Source organism: Armigeres subalbatus, chromosome 1, assembly GCF_024139115.2.
Source record: "Armigeres subalbatus isolate Guangzhou_Male chromosome 1, GZ_Asu_2, whole genome shotgun sequence".
Classification (NCBI taxonomy): Eukaryota; Metazoa; Arthropoda; class Insecta; order Diptera; family Culicidae; genus Armigeres; species Armigeres subalbatus.
Genome location: NC_085139.1, coordinates 290731368 through 290755717, shown reverse-complemented (window position 1 = coordinate 290755717; position 24350 = coordinate 290731368). Strand labels below are relative to the sequence as shown.

The following is a 24350-nucleotide window of genomic DNA, read 5'->3' as shown; positions in this document are numbered from 1 at the left end:
AACCAACATGTCGCGGGTGGGCTGCGGGGACCTCAGTATGTAGATATAGAGGTCATTGCGGTTCACGCGCGGTGGTTGTTGTCGGGGTGCTCGTCTCCAACGTGAGATTATGATACGGACCGTTAGGTTACTATCATAGCTTGCGATCGACGGGTGGTGAGGTAGCCACCCTTGAAGTCGATGTTGTGTGTATTGACGTCAAGTGCGTTAGCATAGGCGTTAGCGTGCTAAATAGTAACCCCCAGATGTATTGCTTAATTGCGGGCCGGGGGTACGGACTGGCGAAAGGGTTTTGGTTTTAGTGGGTCGGGTAAGAGTTACATGACATACCCATCCCCACACTACCTGAGTACCTCCTCAGGTGTCTGGTTGCAGATTTCCGTTTACCCTTGCTCAAGAAAAAAAAAAAAAAAAAAAAAACCGACAAGCCGCCATTACCGAGCGTGGAAAGCTGGATACAAAGAAGAAAATATTGTGAATCGTATAAAATACGGCAGACTTCAATGGGCTGGTTACTTAGTGCGAATGTTGGGAGAAAAAATAGCGAAAACAATTTTCACAGAGAACCGGATAGGGGCCGGCGACTTCTTGGAAGGCCACGAACACGCTGGCTGTACGTGGTGGAATCGGACCTGGGGACCCTGAACGTTCGGGAAAACTGGAGAAACATCGCCCTAGACCGACGATTATGGAGCTTTACAATACGCAGGACATAGGTGTGTCGACGCTGTAGCCAACCAGGTATCCAGGTAGGTAACACATTCGAATTTGTGCGAATCGTCTAGTGCTAATGCCCAAATCGGTATCACCTATTTGTCCTACCCACGACTCTAAACGTGGATGGGCCTTTGTTTGGGATATTTAGCTTTTATGCACGTACACTCATACACACGGACCAGTGGCGTAGCCAGAAAATTGGTCTGGGGGGGTTTTCTGAACATATTTTTTTTTAGAAAAAAAAATTCCTTCTAAAAATGTTGTCTCTGGGGGGGGGGGGGGGTTTATGTCCAAAACCACCCCCGTGGCTACGCCACTGACACGGACAAAGACATTTGTCTCCAAGCCTTCTATGAATGGTGCAATTTAGAAATTAATAGCCTTTTGATGTACGACTTTGTTGTACGGGACAGGCAAAAAAGGTATGAATTGTTGGTTTCAATAACTAAGCAAACATTCTTGATTGATCGATGATCCAATAAAAAAAATTGTTAAAATTATGATGTGATACAATAGCAATAAAGAATAATAAATAAATTAAGTACTTTCTTACTATAATTCATTTTTCACGGGAAATTCAATAAAATAGAACACAAATTCATAGAACGACTAGAACAATTAATTTACAAACCAAACTTCAGAACATATTCAACTCGAACCGGACTGTTCCTGCAGCCGTTTAATCTGGTCCTGTATCCGGGCTAATTGGCCCTGCAGAACCGTCGCCACCACGGCACTGGATTCCACCTCCGACTCCGATGCCGAGTCCATCGAAAAAGAGCCCTCCAGCTCGAGCGGGGGCCGCCGGTCCGGGCTCTGATCGATCAGAACCCGTTCCACTTGCGGTTCCAATCGGACGTTCGCCAACCGCGAGGCGGTCGACCGTCTCTGCTGGCCAGCGTCCTTTCGCCGTGCCGGTGGTTTTCCTGGAAGCTTCATACGCGGAACACTCCTTGCAGCCGACTCGTGCATTCGCCGGTGTTGGTCCAACTTCTGCTGGGTGGACAACGCCCGGCCACAGCCCTCTACGTCGCAGACGTATTTCCGGACTCCTTCGTGTTTAGATTTGACATGGGCCATCAGGTTGCGCTCGTAGTCGTAAAATTTGGGACAACCCTCGTACGGGCACTGGAACACTTCCTGTTCCCTTCCGTCTTCGCGACTCTTCTGATGCACCTGAATGTGCGCTTTGAGGTTTCTTTTCGAACGGAATTTTCCCTGGCAAATATCACACTGATACATAGTCATGTGCTGCAGCTTCCGGTGAGCAACCAAATCCGTCCAACGCGTAAACTCCGACGTACAGGAATCACACTTGTGAATGGCGTGGGTTGTCTGATGATGTCGCAATGACTTCAGGTTCATAAAACCCTTATCACAGTGGTTACATCGATGGGGATACTGCCCCGTATGGCGGAAAAGATGTTGCTTCAATTGGAGCTTTCGCCAGAATCGCTCGCCACATTCCTCGCAGGTCCACGATTTGCCGAGAACGTGCTTCAGGTCATAGTGCCGTCGCATGCTCTGGTCGGTGGAGAAGGTTTTTGCGCAAGAAGGATGTTTGCATCGAATCTGGCTGGATGTGGATTCTTTAGTGCTGTTATGGTTCACTCGGATGTGGCGCTTCAAATGGCTCCGATTGGTGTACTCTTTGGCGCAATTCGGTTCCGGACAGCGGAATTCTCTCTGGAATAGAACGGAATGCTTTTCTACCTACCGAAAAAGTGATTTCAGTGTGCTTACCACTCCCGTATGGGCAAACCTGTGCCGATCGAAGTCGTCCTGCTTGCGAAAAACTAATCCACACTCGGTGCAGCTAAAAAACTGCCTCTCATTTGTTGCCGATGCTTTAACGATGCCTTTGTCGGGATTTCCGCCATTGTCCGGAGGGCGGTCATGGTCGGCATTTTTACCGCCATCACCGATGGGTAACGTTTGAGCTTCGCCACCTTCCGACGCTTGACTCGTTGGGCACGGGTCTGTATCACTGGATTCCACTTCACTGACCATATTCAGAATAAAGAATAAACCGACTGATAGAATTTCTTGAATTTGGAATAAAATTAATTTTTAGAAAATACGCAGAAACGGTAGAAACGGGAAAGGTAGTTTTATGTTTTGTTTACACGCAAGTAAAACGCAAGAAACGCAACAAAAATGCGCATGCGTAATTATTTAAATTCGAGCACTTTTTGTTTTCTGCCCGCATTAGGCTTTCAGCGATCGTGTACGTACACGCACGTTTCACTCACACTTTTACTCGGTTTGTTTGCAACCACGAGCAGCTGTCACGGCAAAATCAAATGGGATTGTTTGCAACCACGAACCTGCATTTGTGTTGGTGAGAAATGTCGGCGAGACCCTAATGGGCAGCGATGCGTGGGATTGGACCATTTGACATAAATAATAATTGAGCATAATTTTTCACATATTTTTTTCATATAGCACGTATCAAAAGATATTTTAGTTACTAGATAAATATTGTCGCTGTCGTCGCTGTCCGGAACATCTTTTGCTGGCGAGGATAGGGGAGCTAAATGTCAAAGAAGGAAAATCCATACGATTTGACAGGTATGTACCACACATGTTTCGGACAGCAGAACAAAGGGAACCGAAGCGACAATCTTTATCTAGTAACTAAAATATCTTTTCACGTATCTGACAATTAAAGGGGGAAACGCAATGGAGTGCGGCAACGGAACGGCAACGGCAGGATGCGGCAGCTGTCACTTTTGAATACACGGCAGTATATGGAACGGCACGCAATGATGCGGAACGGCAAATGCGGAATGTACTAAAACCGCATATTTTTTGAAAATTTTCAAAAAATGCGGCAGCGGTATTGCGGAAAGATTTGTTTACTTTTAGCATGAAGTGATTTTATTCAAATTTGTATTATTTTCAGTAGCAGAGAACTTCAGAGAAAGCATAATCAGGACCACTTGATTAAACTGGATTGCTGAAAATGAATAAAATTATTTATGGAAATCGTGAAAACCTCGAAGAAACAATAATGATTATATCATTAATCATAAAATCGTCGTTCTACTTGTCTTTATCCAACAAGTAAATCCAATTTCAATAGAACATCCACTATTCATCCAAATTAAATTCCTGGAATTGTGAGTTTGAGTTCCCGCATAATCATGGACCATATGTAGACCGCATCTGTTATAATTGAAAAGATTAAGTGTTATTGTAGCGATGGTCTCACTAATAGTAGTTAACTATAAATGGACAGTCTCATATACTGTTTCAACAGTTGCTCAGATGGTAAACGGCCAAACTACCATATGAGTAATGGGCGGTTAAGTATAATTAACATTTAAATCCGGTCATTTTTTCGAACAAAATTTTCGATGTACCATACATCAGTTGGTAGATGTACAATTGAAGAACTATATAATTACACAGCGACAGCATGTTATGTATTAACAGCAAGTGTTGATGTAGGGTTGGTATGGTAAATCAAGGTTAAAATTGTATGATACCAATGAAGTGAATAGTGACAATATATCTTATAACGCATATGTAATTTTGACTGCATGGTATGTCGTTTTTCATTATGCGGGTTCCCAGATCCTTTGTATTTCCGAGAAAATTCCATGTAAAATTTTCTCTCAATTCACCATGAAAATTAACTTGAGCTTTGTTGGATAATTATTCTGAATCTACAAGGGATTTCCACTGATTTTTAATGAAAATTCCTATGAAATTCCAAAAATACCAAGAGAATTCCTCTCAAATATCAAGAGAAAACTTCCTGAAACTCCGAAGGAAATTACTCTGAATGGAAATGAGAATCGAAAATTAACCAAATTAATTTGAAAAAAAAATTGAAACAAATTAGGTAGTTCCGCTAGGAATTTCCACTTACTTCGAGAGATCCTCCAGGAATTCCTTCGGAAATTCCTCCAGAAATTCCTTCGAAAGCTCCTCCAGGAATTCTTTCGGAAGTTCCTCCAGGAATACCTTTGCAAGTTCCTCAAGGAATTCTTTCAGTAATTCCTACAGGAATTCTTTCGAAAGTTCCTCCAGAAACTCGTTCTGAAGTTCCTCCAGAAATGTCTTCGAAAGTTCTTCCAAGAATTCCTCCGGAAGTTCCTCCAGGAATTCCTTCCCAAGCTCCTTCAGGAAATCCTCCCGAAGTTCCTCCAGGAATTCCTCCGGAAGTTCCTCCAGCAATTCCTCCGGAAGTTCCTCCAGGAATTCCTCCGGAATTTTCTCCAGGAATTCCTCCGGAAGTTCCTCCAGGAAGTTCCTCCAGCAATTCCTCCGGAAGTTCCTCCAGGAATTCCTCCGGAAGTTCCTCCACGAATTCCTCCGGAAGTTCTTCCAGGAATTCCTCCGGAAGTTCCTCCAGGAATTCCTCCGGAAGTTTCTCCAGGAATTCCTCCGGAAGTTTCTCCAAGAATTCCTCCGGAAGTTTCTCCAGGAATTCCACCGGAAGTTCCTCCAGGAATTCCTCCGGAAGCTTCTCCAGAAAATCCTCCGCAAGTTCCTCCAGGAAGTTCCTCCAGCAATTCCTTCGGAAGTTCCTCCAGCAATTCCTTCGGAAGTTCCTCCAGGAATTTCTCCGGAAGTTCCTCCAGGAATTCCTCCGGAAGTTCCTCCAGGAATTCCTCCGGAAGTTCCTCCCGTAATTCCTCCGGAAGTTCCTCCAGGAATTCCTCCGGAAGTTTCTCCAGGAATTCCTCCGGAAGTTTCTCCAGGAATTCCTCCGGAAGTTTCTCCAGGAATTCCTCCGGAAGTTTCTCCAGGAATTCCTCCGGAAGTTTCTCCAGGAATTCCTCCGGAAGTTCCTCCAGGAATTCCTCCGGAAGTTCCTCCAGGAATTCCTCCGGAAGTTCCTCCAGAAATTCCTCCGGAAGTTCCTCTAGGAATTCCTCCGGAAGTTCCTCTAGGAATTCCTCCGGAAGTTCCTCCAGGAATTCTTCCGAAAGTTTCTCCAGGAATTCCTCCAGAAGTTCCTCCAGGAAGTTCCTCCAGGAATTCCTCCGGAAGTTCCTCCAGAAATTCCTCCGGAAGTTCCTCCAGGAATTCCTCCGGAAGTTCCTCCGGAAGTTCCTCCAGGAATTCCTCCGGAAGTTCCTCCAGGAATTCCTCCGGAAGTTTCTCCAGGAATTCCTCCGGAAGTTTCTCCAGGAATTCCTCCGGAAGTTCCTCCAGGAATTCCTCCGGAAGTTCCTCCAGGAATTCCTCCGGAAGTTCCTCCAGGAATTCCTCCCGGAAGTTCTAATTCCTGGAGGAACTTCCGGAAAAATTCCTGGAGGAACTTCCGGAGGAAATACGGGAGAACTTCAGGAGGAATTACGGGAGGAACTTCAGGACCAATTCCGGGGAATTCCTGGAAGAACTTTTGGTGGAAATCCAGAAGGAACTTTTGGGGGAATTCCTGGAGGAACTGCCGAAGGAATTCCTGGAGGAACTTCTTAAGGAATTCCTGAACTGCCGAAGGAATCTAGAGGAACTTCCAGAGGAATTTCTGGAAGAACTTCTGTAGAAATTTCCGGAGGAACTCTTGGAGGATTTACTGGAGGAACTTCCGAAGGAATCATGAGCAACTTGCGGAGAAATTTGTGGAGCAGCATTCGGAGGAATTCCTGGTGGAACTCCATTAACTCCTCCAACTTTTGGAGGAATTTCCTGAAGAACTCTTAGAGGAACATCCAGAGGAACTCTTGGAGCAACTTTCGAAGGAACTCTTGGGGAAACTTACGAAGGAACTTTCGAAGGAATTTTCGCAGGAACTTCTGAAGGAGCTTCTTTAGGAACTTCCGAACAAATTACTGGAGGAACTTCCGAAGAAATTACTGGAGGAACTTTTGAAGGAATGTCCGATTGAATTACTGGAGGAACTTCCGGAAGAATCTTGAGGAGTTTGCGGAGGACTTCCTGGAGAAATTCGTGGAGAAGCATTCGAAGGAATTGTTAGAGGAACTTCCGGAGGATCTTTTGGAGGAACTTTCGAAGGAACTTTTGGAAGAATTTACGGAGGAACTTCCGAAGGAATTTTTGCAGGAACTTGCGGAGAAATTCCTGGAGGAATTTCCGGAGGAACTCCTGGAGGAACTTCCGGAGGAACTCCTGGAGGAACTTCCGGAAGAACTTCTGTAGGAATTTCCAGAGGAACTCTTGGAGGAATTTCCGAAGGAAGTTTTGGAAAAACTTTCGACAGAATATTGAGGAACATCCGGTGGAATTCCTGGAGGAATTCGTGGAGGAACTTTCGGAGGAATTCCTGGTGGAACTCCATGCGGAATTTCTTGAGGAACTCTTGGAGGAACTACCGGAGGAATTCATGGAGGAACTTCCGAAGGAATTTTTGCAGGAGCTTCTGAAGGAATTTCTGAAGAAACTTAAGGAATTCCTGGAGGAGCTTCTGGGGAAATTCATGGAGTAACTTCCAGAGGATTTTTAGGAAGAACTTATGGAGGAATTTCTGGAGGAACTTTCGGAGGAATTCCAAAAGCCACTTCCGAAGAAACTTTCGAAAGAAGCGCTGGAGGAACTCCGAAGGAATTTGTGAAGGCACTTTCGAAGGAATTGCTGGAGAAACTTCCAAATTAATTCCTGGAGGAACTTTCTGTAGAATATGGAGGACCTTCCGGAGTACTTTAATTAGTGTTTTTTATCGCAATTAAGTACAACAAAACGGAACTTCCTTAGAACTTTTTGGAGGATTTTGCGGAGGAATTCCTAGACAAACTTCCTGGGGAATTCTTGAAGGAACTTCCGAAGAAATTTCTGGAGCATCTTCATGTAGGAACTTCCAAAGGAATTCCTGGAGGTTTCTCCAGAGAAATATCCGGAGCGATTTCAGCAAAAACTTCCGAAATAATTTCTTGATGAACTTCCGGTACAATTCCTGAAGGAACTTTCGAAGGGATTTGTGGTGGATCTTCTGGAGAAATTGGTGATGGAGCTTCCTTATTGGAATTATGTACAATACTTCTGAGCCTCTGCAGTTCCTGCAGGAACTTCCAGCGGTTCAAGACATCAAAAAATAGTATTCCTACTGTTCTGATCGAGGTTCTGATATAAAGCAGTCACTGAATCAATTAGAATTAATTTAAAAGTTTATTTAAATAATTGAAATTAAATCGTCTCTAGAAATAATTAAAATCATCTTTGAAAAAATCAGAATTCCTTTAAAACTTGAAACGTCATATAAAATCTGTCCGGCAAATCCGCATGCATTGCGTTTTGCAACTGCGGCAATGATGCGGATTTTTTTTAGTACAAACCGTCGACAAACCGCTTGCCGTTGCCGCACTCCATTGCGTTTCCCCCTTAACACGATGATACTCTAAAAAAAAAAAAAAAAAAAAAACAATTAAAATGATCTTAAAAAAATAAGAATTTCTTTAAGACTTGAAACGTCATATGAAACCTGTCCGGCAAATCCGCATGCATTGCGTTTTGCAACTGCGGCAAGGGCCTGTTCAAATATTATGTAACGCGAAAAACGTTGTTTTTAAGAACCCCCCACCCCCTCGTAACAATCTGTAACAAAAATTAGAACTACCCCCACCCCCATGCGTAACGCGTAACAAATACATTTTTTTTGAGAAAATTCTTGTTTTTGGTAGAATTTGAACCACGATACAATAAATTATTATTTTTTGTGTATTTTATGCTATTTTGAAGACAATAACTATTTTTTGAAAAATATAAATATTTTTTCTCATTGTTACGCGTAACAATTTCTTGAAGGACCCCCACCCCCTATATTTTGCGTAACAAATCGTAACAAAAATAAAACAACCCCCCACCCCCTATTGCGTTACGTAATATTTGAACAGACCCCAATGATGCGGATTTTTTTAGTACAAACCGTCGACAAACCGCTTGCCGTTGCCGTTCCGTTGCCGCACTCCATTGCGTTTCCCAATCGCAATATTTATTTGACTTCATCTGGAATGCCCTATACGTCAAAATTATAGCAAACACATTTTATGCCAAAGCAGATGTGCTCCATACTAAAAACAATTCGAGTAGTTTTGCGAAAAGCCTCGACTGTTGTTTTTCACTTTGTTACGAATCATTGCACCAAAACAGAACGTCAAAAATCTGTTTAGTGTGTCAAGACGATTTTTTTTGCGTTTTTCATCGTCGCGATCGATTTTCGCGATTTTTGTGATTAGTCTCGGAAATACTTTAAAATCCACCACCTGCAACCATGGCCGGTGGATCATCGCGGATCCCCATCTCGATGCTGCTGCAGGACAAAACCAGCGTGCCGGAAGATGACGAGGAACCGAAGAAGAAATCCCGCGAGGATTGGCGCAAGGCCAAAGAGCTGGAGGAGGCCCGAAAAGCGGGAACGGCCCCGGCTGCGGTCGACGAGGAAGGCAAGGACATCAATCCGCACATTCCGCAGTACATCAGTTCGGCCCCTTGGTACTACAACACGGCCGGGCCAACGTTGAAGCACCAGCGGCCGCAGGATGATCGGAAGCAGGAGTTCTCCGGGATTGACGAGTGGTACAAGCGCGGGGTGGACACCACCAAGGTGGTGACCAAGTTTCGGAAGGGGGCCTGCGAGAATTGCGGTGCGGTGACTCACAAGAAGCGGGACTGTATGGAGCGGCCGAGGAAGGTCGGAGCGAAGTTTAATGGGGCGAAAATCGCCCACGATGAGTTCGTGCAGCCGAAGATTGTGGCGGATTATGATGGGAAACGGGACCGGTGGGCTGGGTACGATCCGGCCAATCACCGCGAGATCGTGGAAGAGTATCAGAAAATTGAGCACGCGAAGCGCGAGCTACGGGCGCAGAAGCTGAAGGAGAATCCGGATCTGGCAGATGAGGAAGGGGAGGATGACGAGGATAAGTACGTGGACGAGGTGGACATGCCGGGCACGAAGGTAAGTTTGTGGTGGGTGAATTATGTGAGAAACGAATGATTAAATAGGATTATCGTTTTAGGTCGACTCGAAACAACGGATCACGGTTAGGAATCTGCGTATCCGAGAGGACACGGCAAAATATTTGCGCAATTTGGATCCAAATTCGGCGTACTACGACCCGAAGACGCGATCCATGCGTGACAATCCGAATCCGAATTTGCATCCGGAGGAAACGGACTTCGCGGGGGAGAACTTTGTGCGATATTCGGGCGATATCCAGAAGCATGCCCAGGCACAGCTGTTTGCCTGGGAGGCGCACGGAAAGGGGGTGGATGTTCACGTTCTGGCGGAACCGACCAAGCTGGAGCTGTTGCAGAAGGAGTATGAGAAGAAAAAGGATCAGTTTAAGGACGAGGTGAAGAACACAGTGCTGGATAGATATGGCGGGGAGGAGCACTTGAATGTCCCTCCGAAGGCGCTGTTGCTGGCACAGACGGAGCATTACGTGGAGTATAATCGGTTCGGAAAGGTGGTTAAAGGGGAGGACAAGCCAATCATCCGCTCCCAGTATGAAGAGGATGTGTTCGTCAATAATCATGCGAGCGTTTGGGGTTCTCACTGGAAGGACGGAGTATGGGGTTACAAATGTTGCGAGTCCAGCATAAAAAATTCGTACTGCGTCGGAGATAATGGGAAGTCGTCTGGTGGCTTGGCCAGGCCTCCGATGGATGCCGAACCGATTGCGGGTCCTTCAAGGATTGTCACGTCTGAATATCAGAAAGATGTGCCAGCCAGCGGTCAGAAGCAGCAGCAGTTGAAGCCAGACGAAGACAAGAAAGAAGAATCTGGAAGTAGTAGCAGCAGCAGCAGTAGCAGTGAATCATCGTCCGACTCGGAGTCGGAGGAAGAGCAGCGCAAGAAATCCAAGAAATCGAAGAAGAAGCGCAAGAAGGAGAAACGTCGATTGAAGCGAGAGGAGAAGAAACGGCAGAAGCAGGCGGAGAAGGCAAAGGTGAAGGACAAACTGCAGCTGGCGTTGATGGCCGAGGAGGAGCACCAGAAGCGTGCCGCCGTGCTGCTCAAGATGGACGAACGGAAGCGACCGTACAACAGCATGTACGAAGCGAAGGTCCCCACGGAGGAGCAGATGGAGGCGTACCAGATGAAGCGACGACGGGATGAAGATCCGATGCTGCAGTTTATGGATAAGTAAGATCTTGGTTTAGTAAATGTGAGTGTAAGTAAGAATAATGCTATTATGTGGAGCGTTCTTTTTCGCCGGAGATATCACCCGCCTTGCGAAGAAGTTTTCTAAAATGTGTTTGAATAAAACTTTTTTACTTTATTCAGCACAGAAAAAAAATGTTTCAAAAACTTGCAACGGCATTGATTTACAGATTTGTTTCCTTTATCCGTGCTTTGTTCTTCGCCACAGGAATAAACATCCGAGGATGTGAAATCCGAAATAGATCGCCACCATAGCCCAAATGTTTCTCCAGAGATGAGACTCCTCAAAGCTGTAATGCGCCAACACTTCCTCGCCCGTTCTCATACATGGCAAATTTGGATCCTCCGCCGAACAAGCTGAAAATGATTAAAATATCGTTAAGCATTTAGAAAAATCTCAAGTATTGAACCAACTCACTGATATTGGTCACACCTTCCCACTGGGCGATCGACATCGCCTCATTGGCGTACATCATCCACGAAATGTACGGCGTCCAGGAAATCGCGGTCGGCATCGAACTCAACTGGATGAACACCCCGGAGGTGATCATGAGGATGTAATCGAACGGCACCAGATAAGCCATGGCCAGCGGAAGCGAATTGAACGCCGCCGAGAAGAAACAGCCGCATGCGGTGGACACGTTCATAACCAGGGTGGATGCGATTACGGTGACAAGGAAGGCACCCAACGCAGGGCGAAGTGCCGCCAACCAGTAAGCGATGATGACGAAAACCAGTGGCTCCAGTACCAAACCCGGAAGCATCGCCAAAGCGTTTGCCACGTAGTACTGCGAAGTGCGGTACAGGCCGGACTTGGTTTCACGCATGAACAGGGGGAACGTTTCGGGGAACACCGACAGCACGGAGTACATCGGCGAGAAGGTGTTTTCCGAAACGAAGATGAACAAAATGCCCTGGATGGCTTGCACTCCCAGCTGATCGAGGGCAATAGCACCGGAGAAGCATAGCCCTGCCATGAGCGCAATGGCCTACAAGAAAAAATGTTATTTAATTACGTTGCGTCCTACGACTGATGTTACTCACGATTTTCTGCAGAAGTCGGAGATACTGGACGGTCGGGTCACGTACCACCGTCAGAAAAGCACGATAAGTCAGCCAGAAGGTTGCCCGGAACCAGTTGGACTTTCGCGAGAGATGCGACTCTTCCGTTATCTTGAAGTCGCCCGTTTCGGCCATATGCATCTCCAAGTTGATCAGAACGTCCCGTTGACCGGCAGCTTCGCTGACCGCGAACAAATCGCACAACCGTTGGGCGGAACGTTGCGATGCCTTCTCGTAGCCCGGAGCGGTGGCCAGCACTCCAATCAGGAATTCCGCTGGGTTGTAGTTCGACGGACAACTGTATCCGTGCTGCTCGAAGAATATCAGCGCGTCGTTGGGCTTACCGGCGTAAGCAACACGTCCGTCAGCCAGCAGCATGACCTGATCGAACATGGAGAACAACTGACTAGACGGCTGGTGGATGGTACAAATGATGGCAGTGCCTCGTTTTGCAAGAACTTGCAACGTTGAGACTAAGTTTTGAGCACTGAACGAATCCAGTCCGGTAGTCGGCTCGTCGCAGAACAGTATCGTAGGCTTAGTCAACAGTTCCGTGGCGAACGCTAGCCGCTTTTTCTCTCCACCGGACAACATCTTCCCCTCTCCAACCTCTCCGATTCGCGTACTTGCGCACTTGGACAAACCGGTCCTCTCCAGTAGCTCCTCGATTAACCGACCGATTGTGCTCTTACTCACGGCACGATCCAATTTGAGCTTCGCCATGAAGTACATGTGCTCGGTAACGGTCAACGTGCCTACGAAGAGGTCATCCTGATGAACGAACCCACTCAACCGGTACATGTACGGCCCAATCGGTTGACCATTAACGAGGATATCTCCCTGGACAACGGCCCCAGCTAAAACACAAAACCTAAAATCAGTTTTTTCCATTCACCACAAACGTTTGTAAGGCTTCTTACGGTGCATTCGATAGGCAAGTGCCGACATGAGCGTACTCTTGCCGGCCCCACTCGATCCCATCAGTGCAATCAACGTCCCCGGGGTGACTGCCCCGCTCACATTGTTAATGATCCGTTTGATCGGGCCCCGATCTCCAGCTCCTTGGGCCTGTCTCCCCGTCGCGTACACACACAGATCTTGCCACACCAGCGTGGCGCCCTGCTCCGTTGGAGACCATTTGTTGTAGCTCCGCAAAGTCGATTGGTAGCACCGGGAACCGCCCATCGGATGATGGGCCGTCGCGCCAGACAGACACAGAACCGGAGGCGGAGGCACCGCGGCCACTATCGGTTGACACTCGAAACTTTCGGCGGTGCTGTTCAGCGATCCGCCGGACCGTCTCTTGCCACTGGCAGCACCTTTCACCATACTTGCGGCCAGACTGATGCAGGCCACGGACATTGTGGAATGCTTCGAACTGTGTGCACACCGATTGCCGTTCCGAGCTAGACTGAAATGGGAAACCGCGTCGTGGAGTCGTTCGGGCGGACGGACGACGTAAATGCATTCATGAAATGCCATGCCATGCCGCCGATATGTTTCTCCACTTGTGCTGGGAAACTTGGGTAATCGATATCTTCCACTCAGGTGTGCTTACACTCTTTGGAGCTGCATAGCGATGCGTGAGTGCGGGCTTCAGACGGAGTTACCCCAACAGGCGTCGTAGGAGTACCGCAAAAATGTGGTTTTGCATCGTGGCTGTTGGTGGAACTGCAATTCTCGAGGATTACAATTCCACGATGATGAATTCGATTGAGTTCTCACGCGTACTTCTGAGGTAATTAAATCCAAATTATTGCAGTCCTGTTTTGAATGTCGGCAAGGAAACATAAATATAGCAACATGCTTTAAATGCTGGTTCGTAAGTGCGTTGGTTCCGAGATGTAATCCGATACCCATTTTAGTTAACATAATTTTCGAGCTTCCCTTCTCATCGTGCCTGGTTCTTTGGTGTTTGCGTAGGAACGAACGACAAGTAGAATAACGGAGACAAGCAGTGACCGAGTGAATCCGTAGAAAGGCTTATTGAAGTTATGGTATTTTGCTTCGTGCGTAAAGCTCCGCTCTGCTCAGCCAACAGCAGGATGGGGTGGCAATCTTTAGTCGACGTTGTTTCAGCTCTTGTGAAAACAGGCCAAGTTCCAAAGAGGATGTTATAGTATTTATTATAAAAAGGGTTCGATTTACATATATGCAAGGACATGATTTCCATTTGTTTGGCACAATCGGATTATTAACGGCCCCAACATTAATTCATTAAGCACTTTCACATTTACATAATACGCGTTTTTTATGCATTTGATATGAAGAAGCATGTGGCTTGCATGGGGCCCTCCTTAGCCGTGCGGTAAGACGCGCGGCTACAAAGCAAGACCATGATGAGGGTGGCTGGTTTCGATTCACGGTACCGGTCTAGGCAATTTTCGGATTGGAAATTGTCTCGACTTCCCTGGACATAAAAGTATCATCGTGCTAGCCTCATGATATGATATACGAATGCAAAACTGGTAACCTGGCTTAGAAACCTCGCAGTTAATAACTGTGGAAGTGCTTAATGAACACTAAGCTGCGAGGCGGCTCTGTCCCAGTGTGGGGATGTAATGTCAATATAAAGAAGAAGTGGCTTGCAAGAATACTCTATGGCTATATTTAGTAATATTTAATTTGCAAATTCAAGCACACCGACGGATAACAAATGATTTGGTAAACCTTGGAAAAAAATGAAATATTATTTCGGGTTTTCGTGATGGTCTGGTCTGGGCTTCGGAGGGCATTAACGATGTCGTATGATAACCCACACCTTTCCTCGTTTTTTCAAAGATTCGATCCATCTAGAGCAGCGCTCTAACACCTGGAAGTACCTGCAGCTGATCGGTGTTATAAATAACACCGTCGTTGACTGGGTCACGCAGTGCACCAACTGCTTCAACTTGGGGCACGGCACCAGAAACTGCCGCATGAAGCCGCGCTGTAACAAGTGTGGCGAACCCGATCCGACCGACGAGTGCGACAAGATGGAAATGACTGATCCCAAATGTGGTGACAAGCATAGGGCCAGCACGAAATGTTGCCTAAATCGAGCGGAATTCCTGGAAATCCGGAAGAAGGCTTCCACTAGGACCCATCCGATGAAGAACCGTGTTTCTGCACTCAACGAGGTGAACTATCCGATCATAGTGGCTTCCCGAGGAGTGATTCCAATCCTTCCACCTTTGCAACCGCGCAAGCGACTGGCAGCAGCAGTTGCGTCGGTTCAAGATCCAGCACCGCCGGCTCGATCCTCCAGCGAATGGCTCCCGCTCCCTCATCCCGGATTCCGCCGGCAGCAAGATTAACATCCTCTACCGCTGGAGGATTCCGCTCCGCTCTACATTCCGAAGCAGCTGGCTCCATTATTCAGCCAAATCCCGGTACACTCTGGGCATTTCGTCAATGAAAATAACTACTAGGTTGGGTCTGGGAAACTGGAACGCTTGCTCGCTTAAGAGCAAAATCGTCGAGCTCAGCGATTTCCTTCAGGAGAAGGATATTGGCGCGGCTTTTATCACCGAAACCCACCTGACGACCGAGGTAAGTGCAACAATTCCGGGTTTTGAGCTGGTGAGGTTCGATCAAACAATCAAACAAAGTGGCAATCGCCTGCTGCCGGACTTCAAACTCAAAATCATCGAAGCCGTTGGAGTGGAAGTCACCACTTCCGTCCGAGTCGCAGTCGTCACGTTCAACTTGGCTTACTGTCCCACTGTCGACGATGGCACGTTGACCGAACTACGAAGTGACATAGTCAAGCTCACTCGGCGGCAAGGGCAGCTCATCATCGCCGGAGACCTGAACGCAGAGCACCAATCGTGGGGAAACACCGCCTCAAACCGAATATCATCTGGTGTAACGACGAGTTAGAGGGCCACTACACCATCCTGAGCTCTGTCAGCCCTACCCGGTTGACACGGTCCGGGCCCATGCAACGCTCGACATCTTCATCACGAACATGAACAATCACGTCTCCCAGCCGGTCGTCTTCCAGGAGCTCAGCTTGGACCACTATCCGGTGGTGGTGGAAATTGAAACTTTGGTGAATCGGCACGAGTTAACCCGGCGCAACTACCACCAAGTCGACTGGGGTCGGTTTCAACGGTGTGTGAACGGAAAATGGATTGTGCTTTAGAAAAGCACAAAGCGCGTCCGAAGGACTGCTGGAAAATGGATTGAGGTTTGGAAAAGCACAAAGCGCGCCTGGAAGACCGCTATAAAAAAGATTGTGGTTGGTAAAAACTCAAAGCGCGTCTTGAAATGGATTGTGGTTTGGAAAATCACAAAGCGCGTCGGATCGACCGCTAGAAAGTGGATTGTGGTTTGGAAAATCACAAAGCGAGTCTGATAGACTGCTGGGAAATTGGTTGTGGTTTGGAAATTCCAGAGGGGCGACAACGGATTTTTTTCATATGGAGTTTGGCAAGTATGACAGTACCCTCTTATTTGTAGGCTGACCATACGTACCGTATTTAACGGGACAGTCCCGTTTTTTAGACCTTATTGTGTTGTCCCGTCGTATTCTAGAAAAACCTCAATTTGTCCCGTTTTTTCATTGATTTTTCCAAAGAGCTCCGAAATATTATTCATACAAATTTAGATACATACATATTTATATATTTAGATAAATATATATATATATATATATTTAGATAAATACAAATATTTTAGACAGGAATTTAGAACCAAATACAAAGAAAGTGAACGAAATTCATCAAAAAAAAAAGTGAGATGTTATGTTATCAATGTTGCTTTTAAAAGAATGCTATCTTTGCCGTTATGTATTTTGCATGGATCGACTTTTCTTAAGGTTTTTAACAGTGAATGACAACAGGTGATAACGGGAGATTTTTTCATACGTTTCATTTCATCGACTTTTTTTCTGCTGATTCCGAAGGCATTGAAATTTGGCAAATTTCATCAGTGGCATGTATATTTTGAAAATCAGGTCACGTCAATAAAATGAAGACATTCTTATTTCCAGATTAAATTCGTTTTCGAATCTTTTTTCTTGCCAATTAGGTAATTCCATTTTTTTCAAATTCTCTTTACCACATAATTTTCAATCGCTTGATTTTTTTTCTTGAAATATCTTTCTGAATAATTCGGAATATTTTGAAATCATCCACTTGTCATCCAGTCATCCACGTACTTTGAGGCTAGTATTTCGCTTACTTATATGAACGGAGGATTTATGGGATTCTATTGTAGAAAATTAGAATTTCGGCCCGATAAAAAATACAACAGTGCGGAGATCTGAGAGTCCGAGCTGTTAACCATAAATTAGCCAGGATTCGTTTTACATTTCGCGACGAAATTGCATGCATGAGTCCCTCCTTTTTGAAAACACATGGAAACAAAATCAAAGGACAAGATTTCCGAGGTGTGAGGCTTCTTTTAACGTCATTTAAATCAATTTCGATCAAAAAGGACTGTGAATTGATAGATTTGACATTTATTCATATGCGCCAACTCTATTCATGGAAATAATTAAAATTACATTTTATTAATGTTCTTTCCTTGTTGAGGTTCTTGTTATTCTTATCCGCAGAGTTTCCCTCACTAATATTCATAAAAAAGGGTTTTAGCACGGGAAATCAATGATCCCACCCTATCCAGCATTTTACGAGGGCTAATGGCCGCCACAATCCAACTCAGTTTTTGGCAAGGTGGAAACAGTTTGAAGTTTGGCTTGTGTCGTATGACACAAAAACGATAAGTTTTCATCATCATAATGATGAATTCATGATGATGATGATCGCTGCGGTGTCATACGACACAAGCCAAACGTCAAATCGAATGCATCCTACCAGAAAGTGAGTTAAATTGTGGCGGCCATTACCGCACGTAAAATGCTGGATTGCTTTTTTCGTTATTGACAATTTTCCTTATCTGTCTGATGTCCACACCGGCTTTAGGCAGGGTACTTTGACTATTTCTTGTTATTTTCAATTGTTCAGAATTGGAAAAATCCCATATATTTTTAAATTTCCGCTTTTTTTTAAAATCTTTATTAATGTGTTTTTTTAACAGAAATTTCCACTGCTTTTAAATGTTGTCACAAGGTTTTTTGACATTTCCCGTTTTGTAAGTGCGTTTGTCCCGTTTTTTCACCGAAATGGTCTGGTCAGCCTACTTATTTGGCGCATAAATTTATACTCCAATGTCAAAATGCTCATATACTATCATGAATTGTCGTGGTATTGTATTGTTTACCGTTTTTACTAGAGAGACTGGTGTCGAAAGCACATATCAAATTAAATATTGTGTAACGACTCTGTGTTAAACTGCAATGAGATTCCTTAGGAATCCCATTAAACAACTGGCAGTATGTGGCTGTGCCGTCTCTCAAGAAAAAGAGAAATTGTTACTCTCGCGTTCCGTGTTCATGGCACCACCCTAAGGTCTCTCTCACTATCCAGAAACCTGGAAATTAACCGACCATGAGAAATCTGAGTGTCTGCGCAGTGAGGTGGCTCGCACCCACAGCAATGAGGATTGCATACGGGATTGTGGTACACACAGAGAAAGAATCTAGAAAGAAGATCCTCGGATCGCGCAATGGATGGCAGATAAGGATTAGCCTTGAAGGAAATTCCCATCTGTATTTGTAGATGACCCAATCCAACAATAGCTCCGAAAATTTTGCCCTGCTATGAGGCAGATTAAATTGGAAGCCGCCGATCACTTTCGTGAAACCCAGCAATTGAGTCATACGACAAAAATTAAAAGGGAAAGTTAGCCTAAAAACTTTGGTATTATATAAGCGAACTATTAGAGTGAGGTGAGATAAGACTGAGTACATCAAAGATATATGTTAATGAAATCCAATTTATAGAACTATCGAATTGTCAGAAATTTTTCTTAAAAGTTAATCTAAAGTGCGAGGAGTGAAACACGTATAGGTAAGCCTTTTTGATGCCTACTTGATCCAATGGCAATAAAACTAATATCGTTGCGGGATAGCTTCCCTTGTACGAAGGGTTTTTTTCTTGGGTTTAGGCCCCTAGGGCTTGAGGCTCGGACTGGTATCTTGTCCGGAATCACCGATCTCATCAATATCCGGTGAGTAGATGAGAAGTCCTCCACCGATGAGCAGTGCTGCAGTAGACTCGAGGCTCATCGTTCGAGAGATCTAGCCCATAACCTTGCCAACATCAGTGTCTCTCGGTCATCTCTCGGTACCCGCCACCACTATCGTGAGAGACCTCACCATAGCAGTTCGCCTTACGCTCACCGGAGCAGCGTATAAACCTCGACGATTACCTCTACGCTCCCGCTCTCTAAGTGGTACTCTATCTCGACAAACCATCTACCCTTCGGTCGACGCCGACTCAACCAAGGCGCGGTGGGTATCTCTCGTCTTTTCAACCTCAGTGCACGAGAACTCACTACTCTACGGACCGTTCCAACCGGCTCCCATAAGGCATCGTTATGCAACGTACACACCAGTCAAGCAGCTTGACGAACATTGACTCCGCCCCCAAGAAAACGCTTCGGTTGCTGCTTTGTTTGAACGTGTGTGAAGTTGTTCGACCAACCATTTGACAGTTGGCGGCTCGGTTGGAAAAAATTAAAACGGTTTTATTTTGGTTTGAGTTGTCGGGGGTGGAGTCAAGGTTCGCCGAACATGTTTGAGCATTTGTAGTAAAGTTGCACAAACCCCCATATATTTTTGATAGTTGGTGCTTCGGTCGTTCGTGTGAGATATTGTTGGTCGAATAAATTGATTATTCGTGTCGCTGTTGGTAAAACTTAATGGATGTTTGAATAAACGAGATGTGGAGTCAATGTTAGTCAAACTGCTTGACCGTGTGTACGTTCCATTAGAGAGAGTCGCACTTGCTGAAGCCTCAGTATAGATTCTGAACCAAGAGCCTCGCCCTCTCGATTTTCCGCTAACCTGGCGCACCATCATCCAATTATATCTCGGTGAGCCACCGGGGTACCCTTCTCAAGACACAGAGAGAGGAACTCACACTAGCTGTCGCCGCTGGACAGTTCCACAGCAGGGTACACCTCCATCGCGACGCCTCGTCACCGATTCTGGGTTGCCGTGAGAGATCGCGTCACAGAGGCTCGTGACAGCGAGACCAACCAATTTGTTGCATGTGGTGCATCACATCTGCAGTTCGATCTGTCGCAACGTCGTCTAACGTAAAAACAAAGCTTGCAAGTAAGTGATTAGGAACTTTGAGCTCAAAGTAGGATCCCCCAAAGATTGCAAACCTCCTTAGACCTAAAATACAATTGTTTCTTCGCGAAAGTGTGATCTGTTTTCATGATTAGTTTTTTTTTAAATCTGAGATCTTCGTTCTAATTCTTAGTTCGATTAGCTTCCGTTTGGATGGTCAAAGAATCACGAGTGTTTGAGCCACTTTAGAAAACTCGCCCAAAGATAGGGTCTCAAAGCCGGATCTATAGAAAGCGTCAGCAGTCTCTCTAACCCGGGAGTGGCGCTTAAGCTGCTGTACGTTGTGTGCAGGACACGAACGTTTCAATTGTAACGAACAAAAATACAAAAAAACCCGTAAAATGAGGTGTTTTTACGTTATTCTTTACGCGAAATATGCAGATATATATTTAATTATGTTGGTAGAAGAAACTCTGTGCTGAGCAGAAACAGTTGTTTCTTGCATTCTCCAAACTTTGTGCGTTTCAGAACATTCTCACTCACTGCAGTGTTTATTTTTCATAGACTACGGCGTAGTATTAGTGCCGTCGGCATTCGCTTGATTGGAGGCAACAAACACTTGACAGCTTAGCACCCGCCTGGGAAATTCACAAAGCGCGTCTGAGAGACTGTAGACAAAAAAGGGTTGACGATCTATAAAATCCAAGGATGAGTCCTGGAAGCATAGATTTTGGTTAAAATAAATTTACTTTTAAATTTATACAATTAAATTGTGGTCTCAAGTTAAGCTTTTTCAAACGAAATATGAAAGATATGAAGAATTATCATATGTCACAAAGTTATTTGGAAGGCGAAATAGATTATCTTGAAGTTTCTTTTGTGATTCCCTGAATAGCAGAATTGCCCGTTGGATCAGATATCCGAAATTCACGAAGTTAAAAAACGTTTCCAGCCTTCCCAGCAGCATACCCGGGTTAAAAAGTACCATAGGATCTTTAGTGGATAAAATTGAAATGAGGAGTTATTGCAAAATAGAGGCCTGAATTATTCAGGCCTCTAGTATGAATATGGCTTATTGAAGTGCCTAACGGTTTCTTGGGATATTTTGTTAATTCATATTTCATACAAGTCCATAATAGTGTTGGAAATCATTAATGCAATGACGTCCATTAAGTTGTTTATCATTTCATCAACAATAAAATCCGCAATATACGCAGTTTCATTTTCATCATCATTATTTATTGTTCTTCATTGCAGCCATTTTACTAGTTGCGTATACAGAAATATGACGGCAAAATGCCTTTTCCTGAATTCATATACTGTATCAAAAACTAAGTCTTCCTTTGTACTGTGGAGCTTTGAAATTACGAAATTGAAACCGAAACGTGGGCGCATGTATGTTGCACAGAAATTGAAAATACAATCAATCGCTCTGTAGACAGTGAATAGATGAGTGAATTCTTAATTCTTAAGAACATAAAAATTTAAAAATTCACATTAAATAAATATAGGAAAAAAGTGAATAGATCAGTCGTCGTTGGATGAATAATTGATGTTTTTGTCAGTTGCAGTAAGTTACTATTTTTCACTATTTGCATGATTTTATTTAATTTACAATGGTTGATTCGATTATTATTAAATACGATCGAAACGAAATTTTTCAGACCCGCTGAAACGGTGTTGAACTTAATCTAGAATTAAAAAAGCAGCTTAATAATTAAGCTTAAATTTTTTGACGTAGAATTACGTCTTTCGGTAAGATAGGGGGGTCATTCCAAAGTTTCAAATTTGAAACCGTCACGAAAAGTGGTCAGGAAGTAAGATCCAATAACTCAGCCGTTTTTCAACGGATTCTGTAAATTTTGGTATGAATCGAACACTTAACTCTCTAAGATTTCATAAACAATTGATTAAATCCATTTAACTATTGAGAATCTAATTTCGAGAGGTAGTGTTCAAACACGTTCAAATTTCACTTTCACAGTTAATTTCCTACATTTCGGCTATATATCCATCCGCAATGAACATGCACAAAATATTTTGCATCCACTATTGAACTATACGTAATTCTACGTTCAATTTGCGTTGAGTCTTGAATACAAACTTCTACTTTTTTTTAAATTGTGTAGTGCCGTCCCACTTGGTAGACATTTCGAACAGGGGAGAATGCGGAGCACTGAATCCCTACCCCAACATGTGCGACATCTGGATTTGGTTCTAAACTGTAAACAACAGTGTTAATTCTCTACCAACTTTTTGTTATGGCGAGGCAATTTTTATGCACACTTTTGTTTTCGATATTTTATCAAAATTAAACACTCAATCACAGACTCAATCATGCAGCAATATAACGATGTGATATGCTTGAGATACCTGCTTGATTATAGGGACTCGAAAAAGAATTTATTTGCTGTAACTAACCGAATTTAAAAATGTTCACATTAACGATTGCGCCCTAACACCGGTTCTAATCTTCGATGCAGAGTACACGAGCTTTGTTCGCCAGTGACAGGCGTATGAGGCCCTTGATTTCGAATCAATTTTGGTAAAAATTTATTCCGAAGAATTTTAGTATGAAATTTTAAAGCCATATAGAAATTCCCTGAAATACTTTTTTCTAATGGTCACCCTGTACCAGCTATTTCGAGCACGCCACTGCTCGAATCAACGAAGTTTGACGTTTCTCACCTGTGCGAAAACGAAAACAGGGTTGCATTTTGGAGAAGACTTCAACATCCGTTCGTTTGTGTTGGTGAAACATTGAATTGCGTCCGCTCGACGCGACGACGACCGACAGACGACTCGCTGCTCGGTTGTTGCTGTCCAGTCAGTCCTCGACCAACCAACCAGTAGCGCGTAGTGTGCGATCGCCGCGTCGCGGAGTACCTTCTTCGCGATTGAAAACGACAACGACCTCCGATGGAAACAGACAAAAAGAAGACTCTCTGGTGATGGATATTCGCTGGAACGGCCAACAGAGTAGCTGTTCGAAAAGGATTACCGTGATGGCCGAATCTATAGTGGTGGGATTATTTAGTGCGTTTGTGAAAAAGTGAAGATTGCAAGTGTGCGGTGGAAAACACTAAACTTGGTGCGTGAATTTTCCGTCCCGATTCCGAAGCTCTTTTTCTGTGTCGCGGTCGCCAGCCAGAAAGAAAGGACTGCTGCGTCAGTGTGAGTGTCCAAGAATGCGTCCCGACGACCGCCGATCGGAAAAGTGTTTGTTGCTGTTTGGATTGATGTAAAAATTGTTTGATGAAGAATTTGGATATAATACTGATTTTGAGGAAAAAAGGTGAACCGGCGTGGATAATCCGGTGGGTGACGGCGATTTTCGATTATTTATAAAACGACATTTTTCTTTCGTTCGCGTGCGTTATTTGCATGTGCCTCATTGAATCAAGAAGGTGAGTTTTGAGTAGCGGGTTGTTGGGTTCGAAAGACTTGAGGCGACGATCGCTGGGTGTGGGTGTGTGCGTGCGTCAGTGCGTCCACGAAGCGGAGGCGACACCAAGCACTGTGCAACTAATGTTGAAGAATGATGGTTAAAATTGATTAAATTGTATAACAATTCCTGAAGGAACTTTTGAAGAAATTTCTTTAAACATGTGCAAAGTAATTGCAGGAAAAATTTCTTAGAGAAATTTATAAATTATTTTCTGAGGGAATTTTTTTATGAGTTTCGGAAGAAATTTCTCGTAGAGTTCCTAAAGTTTTTACAAAAGAATTTTAAGTAACATTTCCACAAGAATTTATGCTAGAATGCCTAAAAAAATCCGAAAGAGTTTGTAAGGAATTAAAAAAAAAAATCAGGTAAATCCTCAAGGAATTCCTGAATTTCTGGACAATGTATCGAATAATTTTGTAGCTTCTACTAGATCGAATATGCGAAAGATGTAGTGGAAGATCCTTCCGGCAATCAAAATTGCTCTGAAAATGAAGTCGATATGACTTGGAATTTCGTGGTTGAAAAGTGCGGTGATCATGGATTTGGACGGATCCGAATGACCGTCACTGGACAGTCAATAGGACAGTAAGCGCTCAACTTCCAAGCTCATAAGTCGATAACTTCCAAGGAGCTAGTTTTCGGAAGATGCTCACAGTTTATTTCATACGGTTTCGTCGATTACGTTTACCATCCGTTATAAGTACCTTGTATCATAATCATCGCAAAGGCGTCGTGTTCCGCGATGCCACGTATCGCGTCGACTACTCGCAGTTTCTGAATTATCTTTCCCATAATTGAATACTTAAGTTCAATCATTCCGAACGAAATACCACGCAAATTCCGCAAGGATTCCGAAGGGAATCCCGCAAGGATTCCGAAGGGAATCCCGCAAGGATTCCGAAGGAAATCCCGCAAGGATT

The 24350-nt window shown here is 44.5% G+C and overlaps 3 protein-coding genes and 1 long non-coding RNA gene across 5 annotated transcripts in view; 2 read left to right on the top strand and 2 right to left on the bottom strand.

Moving 5' to 3' along the window:
* Window positions 1-1250: 1250 nt before the first annotated feature.
* On the bottom strand, window positions 1251-2859 carry LOC134215585 (transcription factor IIIA-like). Its single transcript, XM_062694741.1, has 2 exons — window positions 2461-2859; window positions 1251-2403 (listed from the first exon to the last, which is right to left on the bottom strand). Exons 1-2 carry the CDS (start codon window positions 2725-2727, stop codon window positions 1366-1368), a joined length of 1305 nt encoding a protein of 434 aa, XP_062550725.1. The 5' UTR covers window positions 2728-2859; the 3' UTR covers window positions 1251-1365.
* A 5919-nt stretch (window positions 2860-8778) lies between these two features.
* On the top strand, window positions 8779-10827 carry LOC134207703 (pre-mRNA-splicing factor Slu7). Its single transcript, XM_062683516.1, has 2 exons — window positions 8779-9586; window positions 9648-10827. Exons 1-2 carry the CDS (start codon window positions 8900-8902, stop codon window positions 10779-10781), a joined length of 1821 nt encoding a protein of 606 aa, XP_062539500.1. The 5' UTR covers window positions 8779-8899; the 3' UTR covers window positions 10782-10827.
* A 62-nt stretch (window positions 10828-10889) lies between these two features.
* LOC134207702 (protein scarlet) lies at window positions 10890-14388 on the bottom strand. Its single transcript, XM_062683515.1, has 4 exons — window positions 12778-14388; window positions 11840-12714; window positions 11214-11784; window positions 10890-11152 (listed from the first exon to the last, which is right to left on the bottom strand). Exons 1-4 carry the CDS (start codon window positions 13337-13339, stop codon window positions 10977-10979), a joined length of 2184 nt encoding a protein of 727 aa, XP_062539499.1. The 5' UTR covers window positions 13340-14388; the 3' UTR covers window positions 10890-10976.
* An 8405-nt stretch (window positions 14389-22793) lies between these two features.
* Window positions 22794-24350, top strand: part of LOC134207712 (uncharacterized) — a 106981-nt gene continuing 105424 nt past the window's right edge. For both annotated transcript variants that reach the window (XR_009978409.1, XR_009978408.1), the window contains exon 1: window positions 22794-23389. This is a non-coding gene — a long non-coding RNA (uncharacterized LOC134207712). The remainder of the gene's footprint in view (window positions 23390-24350) is intronic.